The sequence below is a fragment of the Sardina pilchardus genome, chromosome 9 (assembly GCF_963854185.1).
Source record: "Sardina pilchardus chromosome 9, fSarPil1.1, whole genome shotgun sequence".
NCBI classification, from domain to species: Eukaryota; Metazoa; Chordata; class Actinopteri; order Clupeiformes; family Clupeidae; genus Sardina; species Sardina pilchardus.
In genome coordinates this window covers 3,419,863-3,444,838 of record NC_085002.1, presented here as the reverse complement: position 1 = coordinate 3,444,838, position 24,976 = coordinate 3,419,863, and the positions used below count along the sequence as shown (strand labels likewise).

At 43.8% G+C, this 24,976-nt stretch overlaps 2 protein-coding genes across 5 annotated transcripts; one reads left to right on the top strand and one right to left on the bottom strand.

Moving 5' to 3' along the window:
* Positions 1–107: 107 nt before the first annotated feature.
* On the bottom strand, positions 108–13,215 carry nab2 (NGFI-A binding protein 2 (EGR1 binding protein 2)). 4 transcript variants are annotated; one of them, XM_062545283.1, is made up of 7 exons: positions 12,590–13,215; positions 10,703–11,642; positions 9,288–9,421; positions 7,284–7,335; positions 6,708–6,828; positions 3,179–3,364; positions 108–1,419 (listed from the first exon to the last, which is right to left on the bottom strand). In XM_062545283.1, exons 2-7 carry the CDS (start codon positions 11,624–11,626, stop codon positions 1,259–1,261), a joined length of 1,578 nt encoding a protein of 525 aa, XP_062401267.1. In that variant the 5' UTR covers positions 11,627–11,642; positions 12,590–13,215; the 3' UTR covers positions 108–1,258. The 4 variants fall into 4 exon arrangements, with proteins under 4 accessions (XP_062401267.1, XP_062401268.1, XP_062401269.1 ...); XM_062545284.1 differs by having other exon boundaries at positions 108–1,374; XM_062545285.1 differs by having other exon boundaries at positions 108–1,371.
* Positions 13,216–16,103: 2,888 nt separating this feature from the next.
* Positions 16,104–20,517, top strand: bloc1s1 (biogenesis of lysosomal organelles complex-1, subunit 1). Its single transcript, XM_062545326.1, has 4 exons — positions 16,104–16,262; positions 17,174–17,246; positions 18,316–18,448; positions 19,459–20,517. The coding sequence occupies exons 1-4, from the start codon at positions 16,202–16,204 to the stop codon at positions 19,561–19,563; spliced, it is 372 nt and encodes a 123-aa protein (XP_062401310.1). The 5' UTR covers positions 16,104–16,201; the 3' UTR covers positions 19,564–20,517.
* The last annotated feature ends 4,459 nt before the right edge of the window (positions 20,518–24,976 follow it).

Here is a 24,976-nt window from a genome sequence, read left to right as displayed (position 1 = left end):
TCCTTAACTACACACAAAACTAGTCAAGTGATAGTTTATGCACTTCAACTAACGTTTCTTTTCACCCACACACAGACAGGACATGCTGTTAAAGGTTTTAGGCTTGCTTTGAACTGTGCCCAACTGCCTCAGTTCATGATCTATGATGGCTAAAAATTAGTGTTTGAAAGACCCAGTTCTTTACACAGCCTTAGGAATTACATATTTATCACACATCATTTCAATGGAGCTGTCTTCCCAAATCCAGTTGGTTACGGTTTATTAAGGAGACAGATTAATGCCACACGCTCACACATGACCAGACTAAATCCCATCAGCACCATTACTTGCTAAGGACCAGAGAAGAGAGGAATTATAGCACCAGCGCTCTTCATATTCACGGAAAATACACACGTCTTCTTCGGGGTAACCCGATGTAGAGAGAGTCAGCAGGTAAGGAATGTCCAACAACAGAAATGATGGCTCTCCAGGCAACAGAAGCTTTATGAACAGACCTGTTTTGAAGCGCTTCGATGGAGGAAAGTGATGAAAGACTGACACAGAAGCACGTGTGTGCAGTCCCACTTCACACTTGAGTACAGAAGAGGGGCCGGTTACATGTGTGTAGAGCAGTGTGGGCACGGATAGAAAAGGACCAGCTTGCATTAAACAGTTAAAAGACAGCTTGATGGTACCGTGTTTGCTTCACTTTGTCCTGGAGAGATCATGTTCTCAACAAGTCACGTATTTTCGAATGCGAGGGTCACAAACTTAAGGTGGACTAACCGCCGTCGTCGTGTCCACTCCGCACAAATGATGATGGCTTGCCTCTGCTTAGTGTTTACAATTATTCTGAGAGGCGTTGAGGGACAGAATCACATGCTATTCACAGGGACTTCATGACCACTGCAGAACGTCTACTTGCGTCACTTATGAGCGTCTCTGGGTGGAGCACTTGACCTTGGTGAGGACAGAAGCTTGGGCTGGGGTGGCTGGACTGGGCTGGGGTGGGCTGGGGTGGCTGGGTGAGTGGGTGAGGATGCCTTCCTGACCAGCAACAGCAGTGTTGGACCCTGAGTGGAGTGGCAGTATGTCTTTAGCTCATGCCCATGGGAGGGGCCGAGCGGAATGATGGCGGATGGTCTGTGAGGTGAACATGGGGCTGGAGTGATGGAGAAGGGTCGTGTGGGGCTGGAGTGATGGAGAATGGTCGTGTGGTGCTCTTGAGTGCCGCTCCCCTCCACCTCCACCTCCACCTCCACCTCCACTTGGCTCCTCTTCACTTGCCATTGCGCTCCAGCTCCTCTCGGTTGCTGCCGGGACTGCCACTCCTGTAGGGGGCAGCACTGGCTTTCCTCTCGGCTGCCCTCTCGGCTGCCTTGCTCTCCAGCTCTGCTGAGAAAAGGCTGATGGTTAGCGACTCCTCATGATAAGCCCTCTCTGGAGTAAAGTGCATTCATTCAATCATGACATAAGATACACTCTAAAAAAATAATGTGGCCAGTACCGGCTCTTCAGAGCGAATGCCATAAGAACCTTTTTCAGTGATTCAAAGAACCACTGAGGCAACAGTTTTGCCTGATGTTATGGTTCAACACATTTGACTTTCCATGGCACCATCCAGAGATTTAAAGAACCATTTAAGCACCTTTATTTTTTAGAGTGTAGATGCCCTGCATCCATCATTAAGTAATTTTTTAGAGCCTGTCTGGACTGTGCAGACTAACCCACTGGAATAATATACAGGAAACTGTTTCTGAAGACCTTAACTAAGAAACAGTAGGACTGTTATTCAACATCTAGGGTATGGAATTCCAATTCTTAGAATTCAAATCATATTGAGTGTATGAAAACAAAATGGTCTAAAATACTGACAAATAAAAAGCTATAGTTCTTATTAAAAAATATGACAAAGTTAGAGGAATAAAGTTAGGAACTTTTGTCAGTCCCGTCAGCAGTCAAGTGTGTGTCTGTGTGTGTGATGGAGAAACATAAAAAACACACATGGGAAGCACACTAACAGTGGATGTCACACTTAAAACAAAAACACTAGCAGTGTTGTGTGTGATACAGGGAAGCGTGTGTGAGGGAGAAGAAAGAAGTGTGTGAGAGCCACAGACGGAAGTAGGATGGGGGGGGGGCATTTTTTTCAGAGATAATTTTTTCTCTCTTTTATGTCTGAAGTAGGAGAGAGTGAGAGAGAAAAGAGAAGAGGAAGGGAGCACTGTTCCATTCCTCTGCCCACCGGCTTTATTTTTACTCTGTCGTTCTATGAGTCAATGCAACGCCCTTCTCGCTCCCTCCCACTCGTTCGCCCCCACTCTCTCTCCATCCATCTCTCCATCCATCCACCCGTCCCTCCCTTCCGCCCCCCACCCACGTCTTTATGGTCTCTGACGTCAGACTGAGGGAGGGGGGGGGGGCTTCCAACTTAACACCCCCACACCACTTCCTGTGGCCCCTTCCACCCCCACATACCTCTCTCTCTCTTTATCTCTCTCTCTCTCTCTCTCCTTCTCTCTCTCCTCCTCCTCCTCCTGTACCCTGTGGTGACAAACCAAACCATTTCTAACTCCATAACTCTTCATTACCGGCTGAAGGACTCGTTCAGGGCAGCAATTTCACTTGAGCAGGATCATAAGACTGGCATGGGAGTGCAGCGCTACAGAGCGCCTGGTACTGTACGCACGCTACCGCTGCCCAGCGCTGGGGCCTCCTGCTGAGTCTGCTGTACATCAGACCGCACCACAGCTATCATCTTACATTCATTATACCAGAGCAGGCAGGCAGGCTGCATTTGATTACAGTCTTTCAGAATTCCCTATCGCTCACTCCTCCTTTTCAGAATTCCCAATCGTTCACTCCTCTTTTTCAGAATTCCCAATCGCTCACTCCTCTTTTTCAGAATTCCCAATCGTTCACTCCTCTTTTTCAGAATTCCCTAACGTTCACTCCTCTTTATTTCATAATTCCCTATCGTTCACTCTGTCTTTTGCAACATGCAATTACGCCTGCTTTGGCTGTAGTTCAAGTGAAGTGATCTGAAGTAGGCTGATATCTCTTTTGGTCCTTTGTTTGGGGGGGGGGGTTTGTCCCTGTGCTCTGTATTGGATGATCAGACGCCTAGTCCCAGCTACTGTGCATCAGCATCAGTCAGTGGTGTGGTTCTCTGGTGTGGTCATCATGTCCATGCATTCACCTGCGGTGTGCTTCCTCTCTGACCCTAGGCTGCCCTTGCCCACGTGGTCATGTGACATCATCCTAGCCAATCGCAGGCCCTCATCCATGAGCGTTTGCTGAATGAGCTGGCGACTCCAGGTGGCGGGTGAAGGGGTGTCGATGGGTGGGCGGGGGGATGAGGAGGGGTGGGACTGACGGCCGACATCTGACAGGACAAACAGGGTTAGACAGGCATGTTTCCGAGCCAATCGGAGACACTTAGAGATTGACAGCTGCATGTGGGTGTAGGACTGTATTCGAACAGCCTACAAATGGTATCAACTATAGACACTAAAGCAAAGTTTAAACAAGCAATCTGACGCAAATCCTATTGAGTTGGCTTTTTAAGCTCTACACGTGCCGTCCGCCCGTGTGTCTCTTCAAAACTGCATCCTTAGGATTACAGTCCTCACACGTCAGCAGATATCATTTAGCTAACCCTGCTGCTTTCATTAAAAACTCCTCACTGAACAAAGAGTCAAAGCACTAACCATAATATCTTGCTGTGAACAGCTCAGTCAGACACACAAAACATGGAAGAGGCTAAGTGGCAACCTCTCATCTATCAACGCACAAATGTAGGATCTGCTTTTGAATAATTGTAACTGTAATGGGATGAAATTAAAATGTTTGTAACCGTCTCATTACTGATCCAATGATGAGTATCCTCTAACGGAAAGAACAGATTTATTAATTCTGCTCGGATGAGTCACGAGTTCATTGCTTCAGAACTCCCAGGCAACTGTGCCTGAGTAAAAACCTGAGTGGAAGACATTACAATATTGTTTTGTTGCTGAATGTTTTACCTCACATGTTCCTATCTCCTGAATACTAACAAAGACCAGAGTCTGTATCATTCTTCACACAAGGACATGCAATAAGATATTTAATGGAAGTATACTGATGATGCCTTTGTTTATTATTTAACTGAACATGTCCAAAGAAGTACCCTTGAAATGGCAAAGCCTATGACACCCTCTGAACGTCACTGCTATTCACAGCAATTCGACTGTATTTGTAAACGGGCTGCCTAGGTGCTGGCACCAAAGACAGTCGAATGATTTCATTCCGCTTTGCCACATGGCAGTACTGGTGTAGGACACAGACAACCGAGAAACTGAGAATCCAACTGATATTCCTTAACAGGTGGAGGACTGACAAATGATTTGGTCACTGGGATCAGCTCATCAAAGATAAGATAACATAAAAGGCTAAACATGCAGTCCACGACCAGCACAGTAAGCAGGTATATACAGTGCCTATAGAAAGTCATCATACCTTTTTGAAATAGTTACTTTTTTTTGTCTTACAGCCTGAAATCAAAACCCATTTTGAAAACAATCTTTTCCAGTTTTATTTACAAATTTAGCTGTACAACATCAAAATAACGAAAAAAGAGTCAACCGTTCTGAAAATTAATAAAAAATTAAAAACTAGAATAACAGGGTTGGAAAAGTCATCATACCCCTGACTTAATACTTTGTAGAGCTTCCTTTTGCTTTCATTACAGCCATCAATCTGTTTGGATATGTCTATTATAGCGTTGCACACCTAGATTGGGGAATATTTGCCCAATCTTCCGTGCAGAATTGTTAAAATCCAGTCAAATTCTGTAAGAAACGGCTATGGACTGCTCTCTTCAAGTCAATCCACAGATTTTCTATAGGATTTAAGTCAGGGCTCTGACTTTGCCACTCAAGGATATTCACCATCCTATACTTAAGCCACTGCTTTGTTCTTTTGGCAGTATGTTTAGGATCATTGCCGTGTTGGAAGGTGAATGACCTGCCCATCTTCAGCTGTTTAGCAGAGGGACACAGGTTTTCCTCAAGTTTTTGGGTGTATTTGGCAGCATCCATTTTTCCTTCTATCCTGACCAATTGCCCAGTCCCTGCTGAAGAGAAACATCCCCACAACATAATGTTGCCCCAATCATGCTTCACACTAGGTATGGTGTGTTTTGGGTGGTGTATTGTGTTTGGTTTTCACCAAACATTGCGCTTGGAGTTCAGTGCAAAAACACATCTGGAATATTCTGCTACCATGTGGAAAAAGCGTTTATGGTCAGATGAGACTAAGATTGCATTTTTTGGAGACTAAGATTGAACTTTTTGGACTGAGCTCCAGGCGCTTACCAAACACAGTATACACACCCAAACACACCCAAAACACACCATACCTAGTATGAAGCATGGTGGGGGCAACATTATGTTATGGGGATGTTTCTCTTCAGTGGGGACTGGGCAATTGGTCAGGATAGGATGGAAAATGGATGCTGCCAAGTACACCCAAAAACTTGAGGAAAACCTGCGTCCCTCTGCTAGACAGCTGAATATGGGCAGGTCATTCGCCTTCCAACACGGCAATGATCCTAAACATACTGCCAAAAGAACAAAGCAGTGGCTTAAGTATAGGATGGTGAATATCCTTGAGTGGCAAAGTCAGAGCCCTGACTTAAATCCTATAGAAAATCTGTGGATTGACTTGAAGAAAGCAGTCCATCGCCATTCCTTACAGAATTTGACTGGATTTGAACAATTATGCACGGAAGATTGGGCAAATATTCCCCAATCTAGGTGTGCAACGCTATAATAGACATATCCAAACAGATTGAGGGCTGTAATGAAAGCAAAAGGAAGCTCTACAAAGTATTAAGTCAGGGGTATGATGACTTTTCCAACCCTGTTATTCTAGTTTTTAATTTTTTATTAATTTTCAGAACGGTTGGCTCTTTTTTCGTTATTTTGATGTTGTACAGCTACATTTGTAAATAAAACTGGAAAAGATTGTTTTTAAAATGGGTTTTGATTTCAGGCTGTAAGACAAAAAAAGTAACTATTTCAAAAGGGTATGATGACTTTCTATAGGCACTGTATATATATATTTAACATTAGCTTAATAATACAATAATACTCAGCTATTCTTTCCACCTGGTAAATTGGTATTTTTTTAACCAATATTTCAATAACTCCTACAGTACAACACACAAATTAGATGGATCATAGCAGGCATTTGGAAGAGTTAGGCTGTCTATAATAACCCTTGACATTACAAAACGTATGAGACCAACATTGAGAGATGGTGACTTCTGACTGGGGCTACAAGGTGCACGCTTGCTGATTATTTACAGAGTCAGACAAATAACTTGTGTTACTTTCCACTTCTGTTACTGTCTAGAATAATAAATTGTGTTCGTTTCCACTTGTGTTACTTTCTAGACAAATAACTTGTTGTTACTTTATTAATTGGACAGTGTGGTCCAGTTTTCTAACCAAAACTACATTTAAAAAAAGAGAGCATCAGAATTCTCCAGTGTGGTGCATTGAGGACAGTCAGTGATGATCGTGATATGTGATATATCTTCACAGTTAAAAGCCACAGAATGTTTGATGATGATATGTGACTAAATTGACACTGACCCTCTGCACAAATTCTAGAATACCAGACAAGAGTTGCATCCCTAAAAACCGCAGGATGATACGGCTGGAAAAGCCCAGTGCTGCACGCACCTTGCGTCAAACTGTCCAAGCTCTCGCTGGACAGGCTGTCCTCGTCCGTGGCGGACCGCATGGCACCATGGGAAGTGACCTCCGGCCCCTCCATGGCCCTGCTGGACGCGTCCGACTCCATCTGAGCGCAAACGAGGTTTGAAATCAGATGTGGCTCACTTGACTCAAGAGTCTTCAAGAGGCCACTCCAGCACAGCAGCTGGGATACACTGTGACTGCAGCCACCTCGTGACTCAGCCCGGACTGACTTATTGCACGTTTAAAGGCTATTTTCATATCGTTAGCGTGAATGAAGATCAAATTAATTACAAACTCCATTGAATGTATTATTACTACTAAATGTCACTAATGGGATAAATATGAACACGTTTTCAGCTTTTACATTTTAGAATCTGGCTTGGATATCTTACAAGTACCGATGTGTAATTGTAAGCTATTAATTACCCACCTCCACACATGCATTAGCAAGAGTGAATAAATCAAAGTGAACTCTGACACACTTTGGCAGATCCAGATTTCCGTCTGCGTGTCAGGAGTCTGTGTGTGTGTGTGAGTTCTGTAGCGTAGTTTACACACCTCCTGTCGGTTCCTCTTGAGCAGCGGAATGGCTCCGTCGTCTGAGTTGGTCCTGCAGGAGGAACAGCATGGCAAGACTCAGTCACACAGACAGAGGCCAAGAGCAGCTTCAGAGCACCTCGGATGGTGGCCCTCGCTCCAGGACACACACCAGATTTGGGGCCAATAAAGAAAGGATTTGGTGTACTACTCTGAGAAGGGCACTGCCTATGACTTTGGATGGACAATGAAGCACGCACGTTGGACGGAGATATAAGATGAGGACTGATGCATGAGCTGGGGACTTTGATATGCAATGCCGATATGCACTGATAACATGTTTTAGAGACTTAAATAGACTTAGTGCCAACCATAAAACAAACAAATAGCAAAGAGTTGGGATTTAGGAACAATCTACAATACATAAGAAGGAGATTCAGAGAATAGAATAGATTGGTTTCCAACATCTAAAGCCCTCAAAAATTTACAAATCTCCAATCAAGATTATTATAACATTATTATTATTATGTGTTGTGACTGTCAATATACAGTACACAAAAAGTATAAAGCTCAAACCCCTAAATGTCTTGTTTCTTAAATATAATTATATCATTATATATTCCTTAAAAAAAAACTTTTTGCAACCAATATAAACTCAGCCACAGGTAATTGCAGATTGAATTATGCTGTGGCTTTTACTTTGAGTTTTTGAGGATTTTTCCAGGCTATGGATGTACCACAGTCACATTCAGGAAGTGAATAATAGAGTCTGGCGGCTCTCGTTTGAGAAACGTTTGCAAAACTTGCATCGCGAAAGGCACTAACTTGGACATCACTGGTCCAGCCTACCAATAACGTTGATCAGAGATTCCTAACATTATTTCCTAGTTCAGCTAAACTTTCCAAACTGACAATAAACTCTTTGCATTTGCATACATTTTTTCCAGCTGCATTTTTTGACGTTTGCAGGTATTGCTGCTTCTGTTTATCACAATAAGTTTTGGTTTCGTCTTCCCCTCTCGCCTGTGATTGACCTGACATTTTTCTTGTCTGAGGAAATTGGTTATGAACTGTGGAGTTCCAGACTAGATCTCTGTGTTGAGGAAAACGGTGATGAACTCTGGCGTTCCAGACTAGATCTCCCTGAAAGATCTAGATGGGCAGGGCCAGGCTAGCATATCCGCTAATTTCTTACAAAACCTACGTGACTATCTTAAAAAATCTAAGACCAATGCGAGCCAAAATCAGGTCTACTTTCTTTGCATTTCTGATGGCTGAATGGTTGTGAGAGAGACTGTGGTGAGTGCGGTTAACACCTGAGACATCTCTACCCCACAGCCACTAAAGCGTTGACAGGTGAGCACAGGTAAGAGAGCAAACCTACACATTAGAGATCCACATGCACAATCAGAAGACAATTGGCTACTGTAGGAAGCCTGGTGACGGTAACTAATTTATGCCTGATAAATATGCCTGAATACTGATATATTTACTGTATGAACATTTGTTAACCCTTAACCTGTTGTGAGGCATCATGAGATTAACACTGTACTTAGTATCATAGTTGCATATAAACATCATCAGAAGCGGCAATATTTAAAATCCTTGACATGACCATCATCATAGTTCAACTACAATACTGATACTAATATAAAACTGAAATATCATTCAGTTCAGTTAGCATTTTAAAAAAAAATGTCAAACAAACAACTGTAAAAAAAATCCCTGTTCTGTTTGGAGACATAATCTTCTTTACATTTCTTTAATTACTGACATATTTTCCTCTTGATGTGAGGTTTACAAAATAAACCAGCAACATTGCAGTGGGGTCTTCTCAGGGATAAAGGTTCATTCTTCACGCATTCCTTATCTATCCCATCTCATAATTTACATGCACTTTCAACAGCTAACCCAAACATAAGAGAACACAATGTGCTTTTTCAGCATTACATCAAAATGAAGACAGTATGGACATTGACCGACAGGGAGAGAGAGAGTGGCCTGAGGCTAATATAAGTGTCTCACCTGGAGTGTTTGAGTGAAGTACTGTAGGCACATTCCCTCGCCACCTGTCTGGCCAATGAGAAGAGCTCCACGCGTCGTAGCAACAGCGCGTTGTCGCGGATACAGAACTGGGCAGCAGCCTCATTGATAATCATCTGGACAAGAGTGGAGGGAAAACATCAGGACATGGGGCTGTGTGGAAGGATTACACCATGTCATGGGTTAGTAACTTTGACTGCATTCCTTTCAACTGAACCACTGCGCTGAGAGATGTACAGTATACCATGTTCTCCAGCTGTTGGAGTGAGATGAACAGCTGGAGAAGGTGAGGTGCGGTGTCGTTTTTTTGGCATAAAATCACTTTTAGACCTAAAATAACAACACAACACCAAAAGTATGATTACACAACAATGTTTCAGCTGCATCTGTGTTTAGAACTCTGGAATGTCATGAAGTAAAGCACCAGAGGGATATATCTGAATCGAAAGGATGTATCTGAATTAGCAGGATATTCTGATTGGCTGTCCTTATCGTTGGCCCATGTGGACGTTCATATTATCATAATTGTCTTAATAGTTACTTATCGTTTGCATGTGGACAGTTGTTAATTCTGGGCTTAAGAGATGGGCTTTATCTTTCCCGTACCTAACCATCTGACACTGAATCTCTTATTCTTCTGTTTTTTTTTCATTCTTTTATGTTTTATTTGTTTAAACGTTGCACTTTGAGAGCAAAGATTAAACGGAGTCAAATTCCTTGTCTGTTTACACAAACCTGGCCAATAAAGCTGCTATGCTAGACCACAGCTGCATCAACGCTAGGTTCATTTGATAGTGGGTGCCTGGCCCTCCCATGGCCTTGTGTTCCTGAGACACGTCTCCTTTATGTCACACTAATGCCTCTGGCCATGTCAAACCCCCGCCTTGTCCCTCACCGTCATGTGACCTGACAGTTCTCTGACATCATGATGTTCGAATCATCAATTGAACTGACAAAGCTTCTCAGAACGAGTGCCGTAGCATGAAGACCACACAAGCCCAGAGTTTTGGCTCCCCTCTACGAGACATCCTATGGCCTTTCTGCCTGAGAGTCTTCCCAGACAAATATTTTAGATGAAAACTGGTGTAAATAGACACAAACACAGACATAAGCACACACAATCCTCACCTTGTGCTTTGTAGTAAAAAAAAAACAGAAGCCATTGTCTTGCAGCCCAAAGCCTAAAACTGATTTGTTAAGTAGGGTTCAGACCAAAGATTCCTGACGAGAAGACATGAGACGAGACGCGATGTTCTAAAACCTTGCAAGTTGCAACTGCGACTAAACTTGTTGGATGCTTTGCGACACCGCTGCAACTCGGTCTTGTCACGTCGGGAATCTTTGGCACACACACACACACACACACACACACACACACACACAGAGAGAGACCTCACCTCGTGGTGTGTGAGCTGTTTGCCCTCTCTCCTCTTGGAGTCGAAGCGTCCGTAGATGAGGCTGTACTTGCGTATCTCCTCCTCCTTGCTCTGCTCTGATAGGTCGGCGCTGAAGATGTGGCCCACGGTCTTGGCCATCTTCTTGTTGAGCCTCAGCAGGGTCTTCACCTCGCCGGGGTCAGCGCGGGGCAGCGTCCTGAGCAGCCTGTCCACGCTCTCGCCCACCGCCCGCGCCATCTCCGCATCCAGCACCCCGCCCGGCCACGGCGAGGAGGAGGAGGAGGTGGAGGAGGAGGAGGAGGAGGAAGGGGCCGGCGGGGTCGGGGGACCCCCGGCGGGTCTGGGGTGAAGGGTCAGGGTCGGCAGCGGAGGGCTGAGCTGGTCCTCGTCCGGCTCGGGGCTGAGCCAGTGGGGGTCCATGGGGGAGAGCTTGTCCCTGTAGAGGGGGTCGGAGGGCAGGGGCGAGGCCTGGGAGCAGGGGCTTCTGGGACTTCCCGTGTCTCGGAGCGGCGTGAGGCCTCTCTCCTCGCGCTCACCGCACCCGGGCGACCCGGGCTGCCCGTTGCTGACGGACTTCCTGCCGCCAGTGCCGCCGGCGCCTGCCGTGTCGATCTTGAAGAGCGGGATTCCGCCACCGCCGCCGCCGCCACCGCCGTGAGCCAGACTGGACGCCAGCGGCTGGCTGAAGTGCGCCGGATTGGCCGCCCAGTCGCGCAGGGCCTTCTGCAGCCGGCGCACGTGCAGGGGCTTGGTCGCCATGCCCACCAGCGCCATGATCTCCAGGAACTCCTCCTCGCCGGCCTCGCACAGCTGCTGCACGTCGTCGCCGCCCTGCTGGATGAAGGTGTCGTAGTAGGCCAGCAGGTTGGCGCGCTGCAACACGCGGTACAGCTGCAGCTCGCCCAGAGTCCGCGGCACTGACATGATGCCACTCAGACGTCTGCGGGAGACGGACACACACAGACCAATCAGAGTCAGGCCCATTGCCAAGTACCGTAATCTCCCGACTATTAGCCACGGCTTATATATTGATTTTGCTACATTCCTTCAGCTATGAGGTTAATACAGGGGGCCAGTTAATATGGTGTTAATATGGTTTTGTTTATTTTAACTTGCATAAAACACTTTCCTGCGGCTTATACACCATGCGGCTTATATGCGGGAAATTACTGTAGGCTCACACACACAAGGAATTTGTCTTAATTGTATATGCACAGGTATGACAGGTTATGACAAGTATACAAAGGGGTACAAGACAAAGGACAAAGGACCAGGAGGTTCCACAAAGGAACATAATTACAGACCATTAAAAAATGTGGATACAGTTTTTTAAAAATGGCAATGCTAAGACTGTAGACCTATATACATCTCTCTACTAGAACAAATAAATGGAGTAACAAAACCTTAATAACAATGAAATACTAGTTTCCACGGTATAAGGCATTCAGAATGAGTTTTCACCTGTAGACTACAATGTGTGTAATAAAACAAGAGACTGCCCTGCTTATTGAAAGTTCTTTTAACACTTGTTTTAAAGGCATAGGCTATGTAACATGTTGGCACTGTAGACAAAGGGTGTTAAGTAATAAGTTTCATGGAACCTATAACTTTGATAAGGAATACTGTAAACAATGTTAGTCACTCAATGGTTGCTCCATGCCGTTCCATAATATTTTACAGAAAGTTATCTAGAAGTTGAACTGCACTGTCTCACTTAACATATCTCGCCACGTTATCGACCAGAGATTGATTTTAGGTCGTTTACTAAGCGCCCAAACAACGTTGTTTGTGCTTGCATATGTTTTTAATAGTTAAACGAAAAACTTTTAAATTGATCATAGGTTAAAACTTAACAAATGTCTATGAATACGTGACTGATCTTCTTACCACGTCCAGTAGCTGGGAATGTTGAGAACCGCGCACAATATGGTTCAAGATGGTTCAGGCTCAAGCTGTGTCTTCGTTCAAGCCTTCAATTGTTTCGCCGGTTACAGAGAACGGTTACTTTTGCAACAACGATTGAACATCAAATGACTGTCACTGATCATGCTCCTGAATTGGCACCAGTGTTTTTCTTTTCTTCAGTGCAGTCAGTAAGCTATTTCGCTCCCTCTCATTCTGAAGACGCGAAGTGTAAAAATGTTGCGTTCAGTTATCCATCCGTGTAAGCAAAAGTTAGCTCATTCTGTTGCGCTCATTTTTCACCGCGTTTCAAATTTATCTTCTCATCGAATTTCAAACGACTAAGCAAACGATTTTTCTCGGAGCCAAATGTTAACCTTCCAAGCCCAGCCTCAGCCTGCACGCGCTGGCAGTTGTCCTCCCCCAGTATAGCGTATTGTTAATGACAGCCTTTTTCGCTGGCTGTGTGGGTGCAAGAAAACTGTGGGCGGATTGCGGCACGCCATCTGACCGAAAAATACGCTGTCCTCTCCCGACAGAAAGGTGACTTTTGAGTGGGAGTAGAGGGGCTTTCACAGGGTCAGTGTTTGCTAATGAACCATTTGTGTGGTCTGTTTCCGCCGCGGATATGTAGGCTATGTGTACTGGCGCAGGCCCACAGATTCATGTGGACCGACTGAACTGATGCGCACTCGACAGAACGGAGCTTTGAAACTCTCCGACAAATAGCCTAGCCTACCAAATAATGCCTTTTGGCTATCTTTTGTCATTCAAGACAATGCCCAATAAATCAGACTAAGAGTTAGTAGGCTAGTCTATTCGCTGAGGGGCGAGTGGAAAGCCGCTAAAGGAGGCGTCTTCGAGTGTTTTGGACATATCTGTGACGCACATGGAACCGAGGGGATTCCCAGGTGATGTGCGGCAGCGTGCAGCTTCGACGAGTTGACTCGTCAGTGTATCAGCACTATGCAAACTCTTGTAATAAAATTGTTATGGTACAGTGGCCTATATTGTTTAGTTGTGTCCTTGTTGGCCTACTTTGAAATAACAGCGAATTCCGCGGTTGGCTTGGGGGTCTAATTTAGTTTGAACAACTACCGGCTGATACACCACCAGCTCATGTTTATGTTTTAAATGAAGACAGAGACCAATTGTCTCGCCTGCTGCCCTCGTACTCTGGGGTCAGACGTGGGCGGCCAGTCACGCAGTGCGCTTTATGTCTAACTGCACCCTTCCAGCCGGTTTTGCAAGTTTACCGGTTTGATCAATCTCGCATGATCTTAAGTGCTGTTTGGTTAAAAAATACCTCAACATTTTATTTTGATTAATTCAATGTCTATCCTTGTTAATCTGTGTAAATCTAATCTTCCTATTCAGACAATAGGCTGGCCCATGAGAAAGACATGTTGTTGCTTCGAGACCTCACCTAGGAGGAGGACTTCACATGGCAAGGTTTTCACATGGCAACCGCCCACACAAGCTGCAAATTTGGTGCGGCATCCGGAGCGGTATGGGAAAACGCACATCCGGGTAGCAGCAGCAGTGGACAGCTTTTATTTGTGACGGAAGGGTATTCCCATCTCTCTGTTGTGCTTCAGACTGTAGCCCCTTTTTACAGTCGTTTTAGGCTATCGCAGGCATTCAAATGACCCCAGGAAACACCTCTATCACTAATTTTAATATAGTATGAGTCTGAAGGCGTATTTTGAAGTTGCCTAGATGCAGTTCTTTAATATGAGTAAATGAATGAAAGAGACGGTGATACGCAGGTCTTTGACTTGTAGCGTGTAGATTTGAGAAGTTAGCAATGCTGCCCCCAAGCGACCAAATGCTGCATGAACCACTCATTTCGCACCAACATTCGCTCTACACTGTGCAGAATGGATTTCACTTACTAAACTAAACTAAATGTACAAATATTTAGATAGACAACTATTTAGGTGTCTACAGATGTATAGATATGTTAGCCTACATAGGCTATTTAGTCCTAGATCCTTAAGTGTAGATGGCACCATCCCTTGCTCCAAACAGGTCAAGAGCCTTGGTGTAATACCATCTCATTCAGTGCACACATAAACAACATATCAAGAAGTGCCTTTTTCCATCTAAGGAACATTAAATGGCTCTGCCCAGCGCTCACCCAGCAGAGTGCAGAAGTCCTAGTCAATGCGTATGTGACTTCCCGCCTTGACTGCAATTCCATCTTGTCTGGAATCCCAAATAAGCTGCTCCATCGGCTCCAACTCATCCAGAATTCTGCAGCGAGGATTATAACCTGCTCCAAATCCACCAACCATATAACACCATTGCTTATGCAGCTACACTGGCTTCCAGTTGCCTACATAATTAATTTCAAGGTCCTGCTCCTGGCATACAAGTCCCTACTCAACAATGCCCCTACCTACCTCACTCCTGGAAGTTTACACTCCCGAACCTCAGCTCCCTGGGAGAGAGGGCTTTCAGCTACATTGCCCCCAATCTGTGGAATTCATGCAGGCCAGACTACATCAGACACTCTGACTCAATTACTGACTTTGAAAGTAGACTGAAAACGTACAGTATTTCTTCAAGAAAGCTTACCTGACTGACTTTAATTTTTCTTTTTTTTCTTTTTCTTTTTCCTTTTTATGTGATGATTTTACAACCTTGTGAAGTGACCTTGGGTGTCATGAAAGGCGCTTTAAATAAAATGTATTATTATTATTATTATTATTATTATTATTATTATTACAGGAGATCAATGGCTATAATGACGTTGCATGTTGCAGTAGCCTAGATGCATCTACTGTATGTCCTTTCTGCATTAAGCATGGTAACTTCTTCAGAAAAGATGGAATAGAATTATTTTCTGAAGAAGTTACGTCATATTACTACTATTACTATTAGGCCTACTATTATTGCTTAGCATTACCACTGTTCATAGAATTCAGGAGAAGTCCTTGATTCAAACTTAAACCATTGTTCAAACTTTGACTTTTTCCTTGTGATTATTGTTCAGGTTATAGCAATTAGGCCTAATATGTGTTTATAATATAGGCCTAATTATGTTTTACTTCACCACACCCCTCAGTTTGGAGTAGCCTAGGCAAGCAGCAGTCTCATGTTGTGGCCGCCAGCAGGCAGCACCTAGGCTGTCAGGGTAAGTAGGTCCTAAAACAGGCCGCTAAATTATGATTTAATCTCAAGGGTAGGTCATCTAAGTTTTGGCTTTGTGTCACGAATATCACTCAGACCTTGCTCTTTATATTTTATTATGAAGGGAAGGGCACATTTTATCACAATTATTTCTATCTTTTTGAGGTCATGTTCTTCCTCTGTTCTTCCAAAGATCCTTTAGAACTGTCTCTTTAGGACATTGTCACGAATTCAGACAGAATTGTGAAATGATGTCTAAATCCTGACAAGGCCAAAAATTATAGCAGGGAGGGTTAATAATCAAGGATAATATGGCCTAGGCCTATGACTTTTATTTTGACAACAGCTTGAACACGGAAGTAATTTCACATCAGTGTTTGTTTTCCTCTAAATGTCATGTGAGTCTTGCAATCTAATGTAAAGTGAATAAGCGCTCTCTAGGTACCCACAGATTTACGGAAAATGCTCTCACGACTGCTTAAAGAACATCAAGCAAAGCAGAACGAAAGGAAAGAGCTGCAAGGTATGGGCTCCGACCCTTGTTAACGTTAGGCTTGGGTTTGTCCACCGTGAGCTTGATGGCTAACTGGATGTCATCCATCCTATCCTTAGTTTCTTAGCAATTACTATAGCCAGTTAGCTGTAAGCACAGACAGTAAAATAAATGCCTTTCAGTTACTGGTAGCTGGAGCGAACGGAACGTCAGCTAAGTTTCTATGAAAAAATAACCTTTTGATTTCTCACCCTTGTGTCTGTGGCTTGAACTAACTGGAGAACAAACGTCCGTTCATCGTCGCAGTTAGGTGTATGTGGTTCCTTCATGCTATACATTTTGAAAACACTTTCTTTAGTTATGGTGTTGGTTTTCCTTTTGCTCAAAATGACATGTAGCCTACACTCTTAAAAAAAGTTCTTGGGGTGCTAGAATCATGCAGCTTTGAAGAACCCTTGGACCCTTCAAAATGTTTAAAGAACCATTTAGGGGTGCCATAAGCATGCAATAGAACCATTTTTGGTTCTACATACAAGCCTTTTTTCTTTAAGACCCTTGTTTGTTCGCTGTTTGAAGATATTGAAAACAAATACACATTGTCTAGCCTGACATCTTGGATGCCATAACTTGATACGATCTGAACTACCCCGACCTCATTTTTTTCATCAAACGTCGTAGGCTTAACATCCCATGTCAGTTAGGCATTAGGCTACATTTGCATGCATTTAATCTTACAGCAATTATAAGAGGAATGTAACAATTGTGTATCAATTTGGAATTAAGCGCGCAATTAGTATTTGTGTTGCCATCAAAAATGACTCAAGCACCAATCAACACATGACCAAATGAACATAATTATACTGCTCACTGCCACATGTCAGGCTGATGCCATGGCTGATATAATAGCGCAAATATGATGTCGTTTGTCTCTTGTTCCCCAGAGAGGCGGAGAAGAGAGGCCATAGCTGCGGCCACATGCCTGACTGAGGCCCTGGTGGACCACCTGAATGTTGGGTAAGGAGCCAGGTCACTTATAAAGCAACATGTCACATCCACACAGTCACACGGGTCTCTGTTGTAGTCTGAGCATTTGACCTGTCTCTGTGTGTCACTACTAATAGGCAGTGGATCAGCCGAGTCCTCATAGTTCAATGATGGAATAATTATTTGGCGGAGAAAGCACAAAATGCACAAACATAAAATAAGGTGAAAGTAACTCCTCGGCCTCACGTTGTACAAACAAACAATACACACACACGACACACAACTTCAACTTCAACCTCTATATTCATTGCAGTGTTTGGACAAGAAAGCCCTAAAGGAAAGTAAGTAGGGAAAATACACTAAATGAACTGCAGTGTGTGTGAGTGTGAGTGTGAGTGTGAGTGTGAGTGTGAGTGTGAGTGTGAGTGTGAGTGTGAGTGTGTGAGTGAGAAAGAGAAGCACAGTAGCTGCTCTGGACATGTAGTCCTATGGTGCAACAAAGGAAAAGAAGCTTAGTGCCTACACGCCTGAACCTGGCTGGCATTCTTACGCCAGTCATACAGTATTGCACCATCCCCTCAGCCCTTTGTCTCCCGTAAGAATCAGTGGAATGGCTTTGAGGGCGAGTTGCTAAACAATCGGGATTTAATGCATGTGAGGTACTGTAATCCCATGCCATGGAAGGGTATAGAGGCTAGACTGAAATCGCATCGCAGAACTGTGCATTTATGTAAAACATGTGGCTGGTTCCTTGTGCTTATAGGATAAGGAAGATAATGCACTTCAGAGGCATGGGAATTATTCTTATTCTTTCGTGTTTAATTTCTCTGGAACTAAACTGTAAACGTGTGTGTTTGTGTGTGTCTGTCTGTCTGTCTGTCTTCCTTCCTTCTTTCCTTCTTTCTTTCTTTCTTTCTTTCTTTCCTTCCTTCCTTCCTTCCTTCCTTCCTTCCTTCCTTCCTTCCTTCCTTCCTTCCTTCCTTCCTTTCTTTCTTTCTTTCTTTCTTTCTTTCTTTCTTTTTTTCTTTCTTTCTTTCTTTCTTTCTTTCTTTTCTTTCTCTCTTTCTTTCTTTCTTTCTTTCTTTCTTTCTCTCTCCAGGGTGGCCCAGGCCTATGTGAACCAGCGTAAACTGGACCATGAGGTGAAGACTCTGCAGGTGCAGGCGGGCCAGTTTGCTAAGCAGACCGCTCAGTGGATCAGCATGGTGGAGGGCTTCAACCAGGCGCTCAAGGTACTGTGCATCCCACCCACCTGTTTAGAGCCCCGGCACCTGCGCGGACTCAAGCGTGAAAAAGTGAAGGAACTGACTTGTGTATATCTAGGTAGAGAATAAGAATTTAAAGGTACACTGTTAGATTTTTACTTTAAAGAGTAACTATGCAGGTTTGGCGATTTCTTCGCTGTTTTCTCGTTTTACGCTCAGATGTCAGTCTGCCTTTTCATGAGCATGATCACGAGACTGTGAGACTTCCTGTGTATCAGTGCACCAGCCCGAGGGCACAAACTTGCTGGCGTGGTTTTTCCGCTCACAGGCGCTAAGGTTAAGGGAGACAGCCATCATTCAACCCGGAATAAGTCAAATAACCATTCCAATGACTCCGAAGCTGATCAGTTAAGGTGAATTAAGCTAAACAACTTGCATAGTTTAGCTTTAGTATAACCTTTACGAAGCCAATTTGATGGTAACCGAAAGTGTAGTTGGGGAATCGTTCGCCTAGCATAGCCATAGAGCATAGCTGTAGCAAGTTGCTACTGGGAGACCCAATGCAAGGCAACTTCAATAATTGTCCACCCGAAGACATCACGAGAGAATCGTGAAACATCAGCTGATATAGCTCTTTAGAGACTTTAGAGAGTTTTTGCCTGTTGTTAGTTGTTCGCCTCCACAACAAAAACATGTCCATTGTGTACAAGTCATGAAAAATAGGCTATTTACAACGGCAAACTAAAATATAATAAATATATATAGTGACTCTAGGGGGCGCTCTACAGTCGCCAAAAATACCTGAAACTGCATAGTGCTCCTTTAAAGCTCTTCTGTTATAATAGTATAGTTGTATATGTGGGCATGATGATGATTGTGTGTGTGTGTGTGTGTGTGTGTGTGTGTGTGTGTGTGTGTGTGTGTGTGTGTGTGTGTGTGTGTGTGTGTGTGTGTGTGTGTGTGTGTGTGTGTGTGTGTGTGTGTGTGTGTGTGTGTGTGTGTGTGTGTGTGTGTGTGTGTGTGTGGACAATTAACAGGAGATTGGCGATGTTGAAAATTGGGCACGCAGCATTGAGATGGACATGAGAACCATCGCCACGGCGCTGGAGTATGTGCACAAGGGTCAGCTCCAGGCCTCGTAAACACACACTGACCCGGAGATCACCACCGACCCACCAACCAGCACTCGGCACCCACGAGGTGACCAGCTCTCTCAGGCGAGTGTGTCCATCACGGTGATTCTGTGGTCAATGAAACATCTGAACGAACTGCTGCAAGACAGTGGAATTCATTCCGAGGGGCTCTGGAGTGGAGCTCTGAAGTCAAGCATGCTCCATCTGTCTCTGTGTGTGTGTGTTCCTGGGACGGCAGGAACATTTGTCCTGCCTGAAGAGAATATGCGAGGAGACTTATTGTCTGCTGAGAAAGATTTGTCTTCACAAAATGCCTCTAGACAGCATAACTCATAAGTCAGTTAAAAAACAGTTCAAATGGGGATAACCGATTTAATTCAACTGCTCATTTCCCCCCACAGTCTGTTTTCATGTTTAATTAATGACCTGAGGGATGTTTCGGAAATTCTGGTTGTATTCTCTACAAGGAAGTTGATTGGTCTTATTTTGCAAGGCCCGGATTCCATGTCATCTGTATAAATGCCACCCTCACAAAGGACAAAAGTGTCCCCGTCAGACTGGACTGCCTGTATCTAACATCTAACTATAGCAGACCAATCTACATGCTACCGCATTTGAGGATGCCTTCTATCATACTTGAGTAATATGATTTTTTTTTGCGATCAAATATACTTGAGTAATATGATTGTTGCTCGTGTGACGTAAGAAAATTAAATTGGCCTGCAGTGTAGCATACAGTTGAAGGGTTGGTAGGTTATTGTTTACTAGTCCATGTGATGAGGCAGGTAATTAATTCAATGACTGACTGATTGATTGATTGATTGATTGATTGATTGATTGCTTAGAGGGGTATAACATAATGCCATCCACTCCACCTCTGAGGTGCTGATGTTTTGCTGAATGTGATGCTTCATGACCTTCCGTCCCGATGAACAGAAAAATAAACTGCTTTACCCAGCAATACTTCAAAATATTGAATGATTCATTTGAATCAAATGACTACTGATCCATGTGTACTGTACATTGTTGCCAAAATGTATGGATCTAACAAACGAGGAGCAAGGAGTTTGTGGGAACAGCTTCAGTGGTAACTAGTTAGAGTTTTGGTGAGACCTGTTTGAATATGGCTGATGTAAAGCCACAGCCAGATGTAGTAATCTTGGGCTGTAGACTTCTGTAGCTGCTCTCTTAACCAATGAAAGTTCATGGGCTAAGCCTATTTTCAGTATCCGGGGAAGTGGGTAACCTTGGGTCACCTACAGTAGGCCTCCACTGCACAGTACTACTATTGCAGCTACTATATTAGATTGCCTGCTGCACACTGTAATGAGATGTTAGGTAAATAGTATTTGTTTGAGATAGGGAGTGACTTTTCAATTAGGATTAGGACCAGCTTTGGTTCAGTCTCCCGCAGTACAATGGACTCTTCCATGGGGAAATAGGATTATTAGCTTCCTACTCTTATCTGCTTCAGGAGCCCTCTCTGTGAAGAGCCTTAGTACTACGTAGTTAATCACACACACACACACACACCCTCACACACTGACCCATACAAACACATTGACATATACACACTCTCCCATGCTGTAGTGTGATTTCCATAGTCCAAGTCGACAGATTGAGAATTGCAAAACGTATAGTTTTTGTTTGAGCTAAAGTTTTTCCTCATATAAATGAATAACCTGAATCGGTTCCTCATGATGCATAGACCATGCTTACATAAAGTATGCTTCATTTTTTTTAGGCGCAGTACTGTACGTCGTTTACAGACGTCTGTAACTAGCGATTAGCGAATGTCCCTGTCATGTGAGTTTTGTTTTGAGCCAAAGCGCATCAGCACGGCTCCATGCAAGGCTGCCGTGCGCCACACACTGCTCGGGCTGTAAAGGGAGCTGACGTTACATCACCCAGCACATGGCTGCTCCGTTGTCTCTCACTCACTCAGCTCCTGAGAAAGTTCAGCTTTAGTTATTTGTGCTTAGAATTGCTCTTAAAAGCTCTACAAGCTTAAATGTTTACTATGTTGTAAGTCGCTTTGGCTAAAAAGCGTCAGCCAAATGTAATGTAATGTAATGTAATGTAATGTAATGTAAAGTAACAATGCTTCAGCTGTTTTGCGGGTCTTCCTCTTAGTCTGTGTTCTACTAAACGCCCCTCTCCATTCAGTGGTGTAGTAGTAGGCCACCTGTTGAGGGCAATGTAACATTATTCTTCCTGTGACACAAGCCCTCTTTATCGATGACGAATGCAGTGTTTTGAATGGATGGCTGTGATGAGTCAATTCTGTTCATAATATGAGTGTATTAACCTGGACACACATATCCTGGTTATGGTGGCTGATGTGATCTGGTGTTTAGAATATGATGTCTAGGGAACTGAGAACCCTGGCTTTATACTCAGGTCATATAATCAGATCGCACATAAGCCAGTACACAGCAGCTCATTTTTCCCAGCCCCAGCTAGAGTTCAGGCAAGGGGACAGTGTTTCAACCGTCTACCAGTCACCAGCAATACTGCTTGTGCAACACACACATTATTCTGTGGCTGGTCTGGCTATCTACCACTCATGAACAATCGTAACTGCCAGCATAGAGCACAGACATGTGGAAGGCCACTGTATCTGTCCACAGTTTTATCCAAAGTTATGAAATCATGAAAGCTGAACTGTAGGCTACTTATGACTGGGAGTCATGTTAAGAAAAAGCCATTAGCTTTTAGTGCCGAAACAGGGTTGATACAGTCCAGATGGTGAAAAGATTATGACTATTCTAATTGCATAATATGATTGCTGATGTGCCCTCTAAAAGACACCTGTAGTGACTTGGCTGTCTACCTTCTTCTCACTGGACTCTCCTTACTCTAACTCTCCACATGTGTGTTTTCCCCAAATAAAATAACTCCTCTGTCAGATCAGTGCTGAATATGAACCAGATCTAGAGACCAAGTCCTTCCCATGATTGACAGTCATGATTTTGATGACTTATGATTCATGATTGACAGCTTTGTTAGTTAGAACATCAGCTACCAGGGCCCCACACAAAACACATAAACATGACAACAGCTATAGCACTTACAGAAAAGATAACCTGAAATAAACATCTGGGTTAAACACATGTACGGAGGAATGTCATGCTCTAGCTCTCAGAGCTCAACACAGTTTAACGCGACGGATTCAAAAACTTACACAGGCTTAGCACAATAGCATCAGTGTGTAGATACTATCGCTGGCCAGCACATGTTTGGTGGGAGAATGTCTCAGTGTGGATGGGCATCATGGGGTCAATAAGACAGATAAACCATGTGCGGAGGATTTGACAAAGCAAATATATTTGTGCACTGATACATACAGTAGATACAGTATCACAGTTTCCTGCTCCTTAAGTTTGCTAGTCTGCAGTGTTACATTGCACCCAGTATATATAACACACACACACACACACTCACACACACACACACACACACACACACAAAGAGAAATGTGTGTGTTATGTATTTTCTCGAGATAATGGCGTGTAATACTGTTACATAAAAACAGTTGCACTCATGCACTGTGAATGGACACAGAGGGTTTTCCCTCTCTCTCACACACACACACACACACACACACACACACACACACACACACACACACACTCTCTAACACACAGATTGGAGATTAGGAATTGTGGACTTGTCTTAAAGGATAAAGTGAAAGGATAAAGCTTTCTCCACAGCAGTGCTGTACACACACAGGCTGACTCAGGCAGCAAAGGGCCACAGCGGCACTGTGAGGGGGTGAGGGCCAACGAGACCATTCACTGGACACGGACACGGGAACAGGTACGCTTCACCTTTACCAGCCACCGCACACGGACAAGGGAACAGGTACACCCCACCTTTACCAGCCACCGCAGACAAGGGAACAGGTACGCCTCACCTTGACCTACTCTCTTAAAAAGGGGCTCTTGGGGTGGTACAGTATATACAGTAGAACCATGCAGGCTTTGAAGAACCCTTAGTGGTTAATTTGATGTACTCTTCAAAATGGTTTAAAGAACTATTTAGGGGTGCCATATATGAAGCATGCAAAAGAACCATATTTGGTTCTATAGAACCTTTTTTTCTAAGAGTGAACTAGCACACAGTTCTTCAGAATATTACTGTTAAGAGCTACTGATGCTTTTAAGTGTAAGTTATGCATGCATTTTGACATCACTTTCCTGATGTTTTTTCAGTTTGGCCTGACGAATTTTGTTTATAAATGTTTGGTTCAGTGTGAGATTTTTGAGAAACTGTTTACTTTCTTTATTCCAAAGCACATGTGGTTTGTTGATTATTGTAGACCCTGTTGCTTCATACTGAGTTGAATACAGTGTGTCTTTAAATGGCATCTCCATGTGATTGTTGATAGGTTAACTGTTTTATGGTCTCCTGATCATTTTACCTTACGTTGTGCTGGGACCTAAACTAAGGGGACAGTAGCTCATTGTCCAGGGGCCTGGGCCTCCCTTATCTCAGTTAATGCCAAATGCCATCGAGTGTGTTTGGGCACCAATAACTTTGTAATGCATATCTGGGTTGATCATGTTAGTGACAAGACGTCAGACAAGAAACGTCTGGATTAGCGTATTACCATCTTTACATACATGTTTGAACACATTGATGGGATACTTCAGAACCCCTATCACCAAGACATTAATATCCAACACATCCACAGACCTTTCATCAAGGCACTCAATTTCTTAATAATTTAAAAAGGCCTCTATAGTTATGACATACCCAGGACAAAGCTTTGATAAACTCATGACGAGTATTGGAATCAAGGTGTTGAGCCCAGGTACATATTTGACACTCATTCACATGGCAGCAGTTTTAGGACGTTATCAGTTGAGAGCAGAATGAAGTGATGCTTCTTACTTCGCTCAACGTTTCTCTCCACATCCATCACATTCATTGACATATCAAAAAATAAGAAAAACTCCAAACCAAATAAGAAAGACTCGCCTTTAAAAAGCCTCCCCAGAGGCAACTGCTCTTGACGAGGGGACTAATCACCACATCTTTCCCAGGCCCCTGGGATCAGCTAAACAAATTCCAATGAAGGTAAACATTTGGATGAATATTTTTTTTAAAACCAAAAGAGCCTTCCTCCGTTCTCTACGCTCCCGAGCCTGAGACAGCTAATAGGTTTTGAGGGGCTGTGAGTGTGAGAGGCTTATGTGGCGAGGGGTGAGTGGCGCTGGGTTGGGACTGGGGAGTGATCAGGGCATTTCTCAGCCCTCCTCCCAATGGCGCTCTTTGTTTGCTAAGACCCTTTAGTCCAAAGGTGCTCATGTGCCTCTGACGCCACAGTCTCTCATTCACGTTTTTGCCCTGTGACTACATAATCATCATCACATACACATACACATACTCTCTCTCTCTTTCTTTCTCTCACTCTCTC